Below are 12,026 nucleotides of genomic sequence, written 5' to 3' on the forward strand. Positions count from 1 at the left end.
GGTCCTCAAATTGAAAAATTTTGAGAATTACTATTTTAGGTCCAGCATTCTGAACATTTTTTGGAGTCATAGACTCCTTTAAGAGCCTGATGAAAGCTACTGGCCCTCTCTTCCAAAAGAATGCACGTCTCCGATGCATCCATTATTTTGCATCCAATTCAGGGGCTTCGTAGAACCCATAAATCCATCCCAGGGTCCTGGATTAAGAGCTTCTCTTTTGTGCCTAAGGAGAACCAGAGGAGGGGATGGAACCTGGGGATGGAAACAAAGAGATCCAAATAGTTGCCAGATGCAAGTTTTACATCCCTCTCCCTGCCAGACTCCAACCAAGTTCCTTGGAGTTTCAGGGAGAGGAAAAAAATTCAAAAGGAGAAAAAGCAGTCAGGGGAGAGTGTTCTCTTAAAACAGGGAGATATATGCTAACTTTTTAAAAAAATTATTAATTAATTAATTTATTTATTTTTGGCTGCATTGGGTCTTCGTTGCTGCGCGTGAGCTTTTCTCTAGTTGCAGCGAGCGGGGGCTACTCTTCGTTGCGGTGCGTGGGCTTCTCACTGCGGTGGCTTCTCTTGTTGCAGAGCATGGGCTTTAGGCACGCGGGCTTCAGTAGTTGTGGCACGTGGGCTCAGTAGTTGTGGCTCACGGGCTCTTAGAGCGCAGGCTCAGTAGTTGTGGAGCACGGGCTTAGTTGCTCCGCAGCATGTGGGATATTCCTGGACCAGGGCTCGAACCCGTGTCCCCTGCCTTGGCAGGCAGATTCTTAACCACTGTGCCACCAGGGAAGTCCTACACTAACTTTTAATAAATGCACTCTTTGCTCTTTAATCAAGAGGGTGAAAATAGAACCAGAATGATTATCTTCTTTCAAGTGTCTCTTGGTGGAATTAATTTTACTTAAGGTAGAACCACAATTATAATTGACCTCAGCAGTGCGTGGAAGCAAACTGATTAATAAATAAAACTTCGCAGGGGGTGGGAGAGCTCTGTAGATAGGGCCTTTGGCAGGTGACGCTCCCCTTCTGCTTCCCTCTTTTCCCTTTGGCCCGTCACAGGCTGCCTCCCAGCCCTGCAAGCTGTGGTCTTGGAAGATGTGAGAGTCAGGAATTTGGGCAGAGCCCTAACCACAGTGTTTCTTTGCTAAATGGAGCCCTGAGGGTCCAGCCTGCAGTGGTATTCTCTGCATTAGGTTTCCGAACTCAGTGGATAAACAGCAAAATGCTTTTAAGAGAATGTTTTATATATTTATTGATTTTGTTAACACTCATTATCCAGTTTAGGGAGTTATTTAATTCAGTGGGTTTTTTGTTGGTCTTAGGGCCCCTTTCACTCTTAAAAAAGTCATTGGAGACCCCAGAGAGCATTTGTGTATGTGGGTTACATCTATCAATATTTACTGTAATAGAAATTAAAACTGACATTAAAAAGTATTTATTAATATATTTTAAAATAAACAATAATAAATCCATTATAGGTTAACATAAACTATATATTTTTATAAAATATAACTATTTCCTTTTAAAAATCAGAGAGCAGAATGATACTGTTTTGCATTTTTGCAAACCTGGCTTCACAGAAATATAACCGGATTCTCAAATCTGCTTCTACGTTTCGTCCGATGGACTAAGTTGCTTGGTTGAAGTATGTGAAGAGAATCTGGCCTCACACAGATATGTATTTGGAAAAGGGAGGAGTATTTTAATAACTTTTTCAGATAGTTACGGGTACTCATCTTTGATACAATACCAAACTCAAGTGGTAGCTTTTTTTTTTTTTTTAATTATTTTTGAATTATGTAGACTATTAGTAAGAAGGAATCTTTTTTTTTTAAACCAGATTTTATATTTTATTCAAATCACATTTATTTTAAATTTATTTATTTATTTATTTATGGCTGTGTTGGGTCTTCGTTTCTGTGCGAGGGCTTTCTCCAGTTGCGGCAAGCGGGGGCCACTCTTCATCGCGATGCGCGGGCCTCTCACTATCGCGGCCTCTCTTGTTGCGGAGCACAGGCTCCAGACGCGCAGGCTCAGTAATTGTGGCTCACGGGCCCAGTTGCCCCGCGGCATGTGGGATCTTCCCAGACCAGGGCTCGAACCCGTGTCCCCTGCATTGGCAGGCAGATTCTCAACCACTGCGCCACCAGGGAAGCCCAAGTGGTAGCTTTTAAAAGGTTAATTGCAATGTGGAATCTGACCTACCTGACCTATCAGTGAACTTTTCATTCTCTGCTACGTTAAAGTCCATTGGTCTATCTTGTACTTTGAATGGCTCTTTTAGCCATGCATGATTTTGTAACATTAAGCATTCATTTGGAAAATATTGATTTACTGAGTTATGCAAATCTTCCTAATGTTGACACATTTCATCATACAGTATTTTTAAAAATCACATTCATTGGGACTTCCTTGGTGGCGCAGTGGTTAAGAATCCGCCTGCCAATGCAGGGGACACGGGTTCGAGCCCTGGTCCGGGAAGATCCCACATACCACAGAGCAAGTAAGACCGTGAGCCACAACTACTGAGCCTGCATGCCACAGCTACTGAAGCCTGCACGCTTAGAGCCCGTGCTCCGCAACAAGAGAAGCCACCGCAATGAGAAGCCCGCATACCACAACAGAGTAGCCCCCGCTCACTGCAACTAGAGAAAAGCCCGCGCGCAGCAACGAAGACCCAAAGCAGCCAAAAATAAATAAATAAAATAAATAAATAAAAAGAAAAAAAAATCACATTCATTGATATCACTTACAAGAAAAGCCCTTATGTATTGGGATGCTATCAAGCTCACCCCCCGAGACAGAAACAAATTTTCCAAAATTCTAATTTTAACTTGAAACCTTGAATTTTTTCATTGCAACAAAATACAGTCACCTATTATCCTTGAAATGACAGGCTCACTTTGTTTATTTTCAAGAAAATGTCTGCCCCATATATCCAAGTATGAATAACCATATTTGTCAGCCAATCACTGTTTCAGGAAGAAAAGGTATTCTATTTAAAAAAAAAAAAAAAAAAGACTAGTTCAGTTCACAGCTCAATTGCATAAGTTTTTTTTCTCAGAACATATACTAATATGCAGCAGAATTTCATCACACAAAATATTAAAAAGACATGTGTTCAGGGATCACGATTTAGGATTAGCCATTTTTACTGCTTTATCAAAGTAATTAATAAGTAAAACTGGCATTTTGTTTTCTTCACTGAGAGTGATGAAGAGAACTATTACTACCAGTGCAGTTCGGTGTAACTGTCTTGATTCCTGCTACAGTGCTTGGAGTTTTATCCACCATTGCTTTTGCACCATCCGTGCAAATGTCAATACAGTAAAAAAAAAACAAGTAACATCCTAGTATTATTAGGAAAACAGTTTTGACCTTGTGAGCCTCCTGAAAAGGTCTCAGGGACACCCAGGGGTTCCTGCTTTACTTGTTATTTTAATCTTTGCAGAAGGGTCATTTGGAAATATTTTAACTGCACAAACAAAATTAGACTGCTGAAAACAATGATTAGATGTTCAGTCTACTTTTGTTTTGAGCTTAATGCACAGCCTGTACTGCGCCCAGCATAATGGGTCATGTTATTGTGCATCTCACAGTACCCACAGGAAAAAAACAATGGACCAAAGGTGCCTGTGGAGTTGCGTGTGAACATCTGGCTGGGCTTAAGTGCTGTTGAGAAGAAGTTCAACAGCTTCGCAGAAGGAACATTCACCGTCTTTGCTGAAATGGTACATTTAATGACATCACTCTTTTCCTCTTTGTGTGGGAGTACTTTTACTTTTCATCCTAAGGGAAAATATTCAGATGTCAAACCAGCCACCACCATAATCGCTACCTAAAACCCCACATTCAAGGGCCCTTAACGAAGGGGGTAGGGAAAGATTGACTGGAGGTCTACATTGGGACACCCCAGAGTGATTCACACACAAGCAACCCAGGAGTGAAGACGCTTGAGAGGTGCCGACCTTGAGAAGCATGCTTGGGGTCTGGAGTGGTTTTTTTTTTTAATTGAAAATATAGTTGATTCACAATATTGTGTTAATTTCTACTCTACAGCAAAGTGTCTGGAGTCTTTAAACCACAGAAGACTCAATCCTCAGTTGGGGAAACTTCAGAGGGGTTTGCGCAAGGGCAAAGAAAATGCTGCCTGGATACTTGAAAAACAATAGAGATAATTTGTAAATCCTTCACTGAGTTAAAAATCCATTTAGCTAATTAGAAATCTCATTAGAGTTAAACCAATGAAAATAATTTTCACAAACTTTTACAGCTAAAAGTGGCGTTAGTTGGATTTTTTTTTACTGAAAGTACTTATTGATGTAAATTTATTAGATATATTCAGTGGGTCTCTTCTGACAATTTTCAGATGAGCTCCATTCTTTTACAGATGGGCCTTCATGCTCAAACAATTGGGGAGAAGACTATCTTCATTCTAGCTAATTTGTAATTGTGTTTCTGCTGCCCGCCACTATGCCTGACCACTGGTTTAGGATTGTGGTTCTGATGTGCTTGCTGGGCAAGAAAACCCATGGCCATCTTTTAGTTTTGCTTTTTTTAATTTAACAGTGCCTGGTACATAGTAGGCTCCTATAAATATTTATTAAGTAAATAAATGGTGACAGAATTCATCCATCCATCCATCCACCCATCCAACCTTTTAGGGAGTGGTAGCTTTATGTCAGGCACAGAGGCAGAGGCTGAAGATGATGAAGCAGCGAAGCCCTGTCCTCAAGGATCTCAAAATCTATCACAATAATAAAACTGGGTGTCTTGTTAAAAAAGAATCCCACCCAGAGGATTGTGATTCTGTAGCTGAGTTAGGGATTAGCACCTGCAATGTGGGTGGATACGGGGCATTGCGGTCCACTTTGAGAAGCAGTGAAACCCATGGGAGACACACACAAAGTCCTTAGGATGCAAGCTTTGAAGAGCGATTGGAGAGAAACAGAGGGTGGGCTGGAGGCCTCAGGGGAGGCCCTGAGTCACAGATGTTGATGGTCAGTCATCTGGGCGGTGCGGAGGGGGCATCAGAGCACATGTGGGAGGGGCTTGCTCCTGCCCTCCTGTGGGATTTCTTGGCATCCACCTGCCCTACAGCTCTGTGGCTGGGGCCCAGAGAAGCTAGCACTGAGCAAGGAGCAACCCTGCCTCTGTTTCCCATTTCCAGATCTTTTCTTGCATAGAGTGAACTCTAGTTTCAACAGGTGTAGAGATGATCCGCCCATTTTAGTTGTTTTGCGTGACTCTAGTTTCTCCAAATTCTAACAGCCTCTGAGTACCAGAAGGGGCACATTAATGACAATAATGGAAATTTCACTGGTTCTTGCCTTCCTGGGCTAATACCAGACCTCAGTTCTCTGCAAAAATTCGCCCCCACCCCAAATTTCTGGAGGTCTCACTAGTGCTGTCTTAGATATTGCTCTGAGCTTTAGGCACAAGGGGCTGTGAGACTTGGGGGCACATGCATGGCTTCTTTGGTTTCCAAGTGACAAGGACACAGAGTGGAGGAGCAATTCCTGCCACTTCTACTTGGAAGCCAGCATGGCTGTAGTATAATCCAGGTGAGGACCTTGGCATGGACAAGAGGGCAGCAGCAGCAGTGGAGATGGGAGCCTCATGTGGCTTTGAGGCCTTTAAGTAGCACCTGTGGGGCGGGACCATTAGCACACATGAAGCACCTCAGAAACCTCCAGTTTCCTCATCAGGCCCCTACCCAAAATTCTTCCATCATCCTTCAGTGCCTTCATCATCCATCCAAAACCTCCCCTGCTGCTTATGCAAATCGTCTTCTGGGTGAGCTCATCAGCAGACAAACAACGATATCAGCTTGGACCCAAGCAGAGACTCTCACCACTGGCAAATCTCAAACCTCTTTATGGTTGACATAGTGAAAAACAGACCATTGTAGATTTTATAAATTCTGTCTTAGAAAGGAATGCCCTGTAAACCTGGGTCTGCCATTGCCACAAAACCTGCTTCCAGAAAGGTCTTGATCCACTCACCATACTCCAGAGGGAATGAAGGCTCAGAATTTTTAGGCCCCATAAAAGCTGGGTGCTAAAGGACCTTCATGTTTCAGATGGGTTCTTTGTGCTGCCCAGGAAATGTACCACTAATTATAATATTGTTTCTGTGGGGAAATGTGCCCAAGTTCTCGGCAGCAGACTTATAAATAAAGTTTTAGAAGACTACATGTTCATAAATTGAGGACTTTTGTAGGTATCTAAAAGATTAGGTTCGGAGCACTATTTGGAGCCATTCAAAATAATGGTAGAAACAACTAGCATGATATATCAATGTTTACAAAGCACTTTCACAATCATTTGTACATTTGAACTTCAGAACAACCCTATGAGAAAAGTAGTATTATCCTCAGATTACAGATGAGAACACTAAGTCTTAGAAAGATGAATGATTTACCGAAGTTGCATAATCAGCAACAGCGCAACTTAGGTCCGTACCTTCTGAATATAAAGCTTTTTCACTTTTCCTCATTGTTTAGCCTAGGTCCTAGATGGACTTGAAAATTTATGTGTTGGCTTTATTTCTTGCTCCCTGATGATGTTTCTCCAATTTCTTTTTAATAGTATGAAAATCAAGCTCTGATGTTTGGAAAATGGGGCACTTCTGGATTAGTGGGTCGTCATAAATTTTCTGATGTCACAGGAAAAATAAAACTCAAGAGGGAATTCTTTTTGCCTCCAAAAGGCTGGGAATGGGAAGGAGACTGGATAGTTGATCCTGAGAAAAGGTAAGTTTTTCATTTTCTGAGAAAAAAGGATGGTAATGAAGTCTTTCCTTAGAAATTGCTAAGTGAATCTTCTCCATCATCATTCTTGATCATATTTACATAACACCCACTGAGCAGAAGTAAGTCCACAGAAACTCACAGAAACTTGAAAGATGTCATCAATGTCCCATAATAAAACAAAAAAGTATAAAAAGCACCTGGTACTAACATTATTGAGAACTTATTACATGTGAATGTGTGAAGCAGTGGGCTAAACACATGCATCATCTTATTGAATCTGGATTGCAGTCCTACAAGATAGGTAGTGTCAAAAATCAGGAAGAGTCTGAGATTTTTATCCTACTTGCAAGCTAGCAAGGTCACCTGCCATGCCATAGCTTCGTGGATGTTGGCAGGAGACACAAGACTCCTAAAGCAGAGACAAAGGACTGTATTGCCCACAGCAAATAGTAGTACCAGAGTATCAACATTTGCTCTTGTTCTCCAAGCCCTAATTCCCACAGGGTGACAAAAAGAGGGCCAGGTGACACTTGCACATGAAGTGGATTGTATAATAGAAAAAACCCTGAGCTTAGGGTACCTGAATCCTTTATAATGGGTAGGTAGTAAGCATGCTGGCCCTTTGCTCTGGAGAGAAACACTATGTCTTCCGAGGTTTTCCTCATATAAACATCCTTGAGAAGATAGTCTGCAACAAAGGTCATGGAGCCTGTGTTTAGACTCACAAAGAATTATCTCCCAACAAAAAATAGTGTTATCTCCACTTCACAGATGAAACTGAGACCTAGAGGGATTAAGTCACTTGTCCAAAGGCACACAGACTGTGGGTGAGTGGTATAGACAGGGCTAGAACCCAAATCTAGCCTGGGCACCAAAACCTGCTCTCAACTGTTATGCTGGAATGTCTGCAGGAAACAGTAGAGGGCATACTTTAAATGGATGAATTGTATGGTATGTGAATTATATGTCAAAGGCTATTATTAAACAGGAAGAAAGAAACAGTACAGGGGGCAAGCATGTGTCCCCTGGAGTCTGAAGGAAACCAAAGCCTGGTTTCTATGTGTTGCCAAAAACACTGGAACCAGAATGCCCTCTTTTCTCCAGCTCAGGACAGTGTACTTGTGTTTGGAGGAAACAAGCTTGTGAAGTTGGATTTTAAGACCTTAAACTAGAGTTTGCTCTCTCTGTCCACATTTGTTTCCCATAATGACACAGGATTAGGGAAGGAGGGAAAGAAGTGTGCTGGGTCTGGTCTGTTAAGACCCAGTGTCTGCACATGATTGCTTTTAACCCATGACAGCTTGCTTTGGATGGAGTTGGAGTTGCTGATGAGGGGAAGGGAAATGGGGTTTGAACTGGAAAGAAGGAAGGAAGGTTAGTGAGGACAGGGAAAGGCCAGGGGAATTGGGACTGGAAAAGCAGGTCAGAGCCTGTTGGAGCTGGATGGGACCCCAGAGGTGGCAGCCAGTTCTGTTCTTTGGGGCCCAGAGAAGTGATGGACAAGCCCAGTTGATACAAAGGGTGGGAACTTTCTGTTTTCTGATTTCTTTCCAGTGCTTGATTCTAGGGGAGGATACAGCAGGGGAAAGATGTAGAGACAGTAAAAGGAAAAAAGAAACCTCACTTGATTGGATACCTGGCAGAAGACTTAAGTCAAAGTTGGAACCTCTGTACTTTTCTTCTCTGGGTTGTCAAAATAGTTCCAAATCCAAGAGGAAAATTGGCATGGCAGGGAGTCAGTATGGATTTCTCAAGTGCCCAAATGGACTTTGGAGTCTTAAATGACCTGGTTTGGCTGTCATCCCTACCTAGGAACTATCCAGAAAATGTAAACTCCTCCCTTCAGTTTGTGTTACGTAGACCAAGCAAGCCATGAGTAAAAAGTTTCCACACTAGGCCCCAGGAGACCGTCTCCATTCCATTTTTTAAAATAGGTGGAAAGAGGGAAGATGACTCTTTATTCTTTTGAACTGTTAGCCAAGAGTCTTGCTGAGAAAATGCTGAATGGCCCTGACCTGACACAGAAACAGAAGCCTGGTCCCTAGAAGAAGTTGCCCACAATACTGTTTTCCCAGTCCCCACCCTAATTACTGGGCAGGAGCAACTCTGCTAATTTGAGAGGTTCTCTGTAATTTAGGGCTCATTGTTCCAGCGGCCCCTCTTCAAAGGAATGTCAAAAGCTATTAGTACAAAGAAGAGTTTGGAGCGGAGAACCCAACGGGGTAGGGCGAGGAGGGAACGGGGGCCACCCCCAGGGTGTAGATGTCTCCCCGCCATTGGAAATAGATGGGGTGGTCGGTGACCACCTTTGGTAATGCGAGCCTCCTCTCCCTCAGCTTGCTGACCGAGGCGGATGCGGGTCACACAGAGTTCACAGATGAAGTGTATCAAAACGAGAGTCGCTACCCCCGGGGCCAGTGGAAGCCAGCAGAGGACACCTACACGGATGCGGTGAGCGCAGCTCCCCGGGGATAAACCCTCCTGCCTGAGCTCGGAGAAACCATCGCTGGATCACCAAGCACAAGGCGGGGCTGCCCGGTCTCTCCTGCTCCATCTCATGTCATAAAGCCTTCCCTTTATAACTGGAGCCTCCAAAGTGCATCTGTAATTAATTCCTATAGGAAAGACATGGGGCCTGTTTAACTAGGTGTTGGTACATGGTAAAGTCTGGGTTGTGAAATTTTTTTTTGCTATATTTATTATGGAACTAGTTTTTAAAATCATAACAAATTGAATGCTCATGTCTTTAGAATAGTTAAACAGCATAAAAGGAAATTAAAAGTAATTCTTCTCCCTGATCCATATCCCACACCCACCCCCAGAGATAACCATTGAACCACTGATAGCAGTTTTCTGTTCCTATACAAATATATAACTTCTTTTTTCCCCCACCTGAATAGAATTGTGTTGTATGCACAGTTCTACAACTTGTATTTTTCACATAATATATCTTGGACATCTTTTGATATCAATACATATAGATCTATGAGCCATTTAGAAAATTCCTACAGAGTGTTTTATTATATGTACCCCTCTATAATTTATTTAACTAATCCTCTCCTTGTGGATATTTAGGGGTTTTCTGCCCAGTCTTTGTTTTTTATAAACAATGTGACAATGAACATCCTTATAAGTACATTCTTATTCACTTATGAAAGTTTGTCTGTAGGAGAGGCACCTGTTGGCTTGGTCAAGGTTTCAATGCATATAAAATTTTGACAAATATTGGCAAACTACTTTCAAAGAGGTTGTACAAATTTATATTTCTAGCAATAGCATAGGGGGCTGTTTTTCTAGACACTCACCCTCCCACTTTAACATCTTTGTCAGTACATGAATAGATGGTATCCTGTTGTTATTTCAATTTTCACACTCTTAAAGTGAAGCTGACTATTTTTCTATGTTTATGGACCTCCTTTATTTCCTTTACTATGAACTTTTTTCATAACTCTATCAGTTTTAATGCAGAACTTGTCAATATTTCACGTAAACTTTGCTCAGTCTTACATGATTAGCATCTACAACCTCCTGTAGCATTACCCCATTCTTGAAAACATGTGTTTTTCATGCTTTATCCATCTCTGATGGGTTCTCTGCAATATAACCCCTCATAAAGAGTTGCATCATTTCATAATATTAAGTTGAACCATATGAAATTGCTGATATTTGATCATTTTTGACCTACAAAAACAATTTCCCATGGTTTAACATAACATATTCCCTAATAGGGGAAGCAGAAAGTATTCTTTAAAAATCTAGTTATTGCTTAGCAATTGTGTATAAATAAAGATTATGGCTTTTTCTGAGAAAGATTGATGTGTATGATGGTATTGAAATGAGTGAGTCTATAGTTAAGTGTGAGGAATTCTATCTCACCTTTGCATCTTATTTAACACACTATGGCTTCTTTCTCTTTTTTTTTTTTTTCTAAGAACGGTGATAAAGCAACATCACCCAGTGAGCTCACTTGCCCTCCAGGTTGGGAATGGGAAGATGACGCATGGGTCTATGACATTAATCGTGCAGTGGATGAGAGAGGTAACATTTCAGACCTATTACCTGACCAGGGGCTCTCCAGCAATGCCTTGGTTAAAGTCAAGTTTCCTTGGGAGGGAGGAGTCTCACGCCCCTTCGTCTAAGACGACCAGGTCAGGTGGTGTTACCTGTGACTATTCAGACGCAAAATCTGAAAGACAAGCAAGTACTTGGACAGGTGCAGGGTGGGGGGCTGTCAAGAATGAAAGATACAAGGTAACAGGATGCCGGGTGGCTGGACTTTGAGATGCCGGGGATCCAATGAGAATTTGGGAGGGGACTGGAGTTTGGAGCTTCTCTAGTCTAACCACGGCATACCCTCCCTGGGAACATCACACTCAAGGGCCCCCTAGCTCAGAAAGAAGAACTGCAAAATGCCTTAAAAGTCACCCTACTCAGCAGTAATGCAGATTATTGACATAGCTTCTGGTAATGATATTTATCCTTTTCTTTTTTTAAAAAATTTTATTTATTTATTTATTTATTTATTTATTTATGGCTGTGTTGGTTCTTCATTGCTGTGCGTGGACTTTCTCTAGTTGCGGTGAGCGGGGGCTACTCTTTGTTGCGGTGCGCGGGCTTCTCATTGCGGTGGCTTCTCTTGTTGTGGAGCATGGGCTCCAGGCTCACGAGCTTCGGTAGTTGTGGCACACAGGCTCAGTAGTTGTGGCTCGCAGGCTCTAGAGTGCAGGCTTAGTCAGTAGTTGTGGCGCACGGGCTTAGTTGCTCTGCGGCATGTATGTGGGATCTTCCCAGACCAGGGCTCGAACCCATGTCCCCTGCATTGGCAGGCAGATTCTTAACCACTGCGCCACCAGGGAAGTCCGATGTTTATCCTTTTCTACAAATAGTAATCTAAAGTTAAACGAATTAGAACATTTAGAATTATCACGAGAGAAAATTTGACTTTTAAATTTCTTACAAGAGGGAATAGTACACATGAAAGAACTAGCATTGATATGGAAGGTTTCAAATAGATTATAAATTTCTTGATGGGACTTCCCTGGTAGCACAGTGGTTAAGAATCTGCCTGCCAATGCAGGGGACATGGGTTCGAGCCCTGGTCTGGGAAGATCCCACATGCCGCGGTGCAACTAAGCCCGTGCGCCACAACTACTGAGCCTGTGCTCTACAGCTCGCGAGCCACAACTACTGAGCCTGCGTGCCACAACTACTGAAGCCCATGCACCTAGAGCCCGTGCTCTGCAACAAGAGAAGCCACTGCAGTGAGAAGCCCACGCCCC

General features: G+C 42.5%; 1 protein-coding gene across 2 annotated transcripts in view; it reads left to right on the forward strand.

The window, feature by feature from the left end:
* Positions 1-12,026, forward strand: part of MYOF (myoferlin) — a 161,840-nt gene that overhangs the window by 101,857 nt on the left and 47,957 nt on the right. For both annotated transcript variants that reach the window (XM_057530485.1, XM_057530486.1), the window contains exons 25-28: positions 3,593-3,724; positions 6,584-6,747; positions 9,084-9,198; positions 10,680-10,785. In XM_057530485.1, coding sequence (XP_057386468.1) covers positions 3,593-3,724; positions 6,584-6,747; positions 9,084-9,198; positions 10,680-10,785 — 517 coding nt within the window. The remainder of the gene's footprint in view (positions 1-3,592; positions 3,725-6,583; positions 6,748-9,083; positions 9,199-10,679; positions 10,786-12,026) is intronic.

The sequence above is a fragment of the Balaenoptera acutorostrata genome, chromosome 16 (assembly GCF_949987535.1).
Source record: "Balaenoptera acutorostrata chromosome 16, mBalAcu1.1, whole genome shotgun sequence".
NCBI lineage: Eukaryota > Metazoa > Chordata > Mammalia > Artiodactyla > Balaenopteridae > Balaenoptera > Balaenoptera acutorostrata.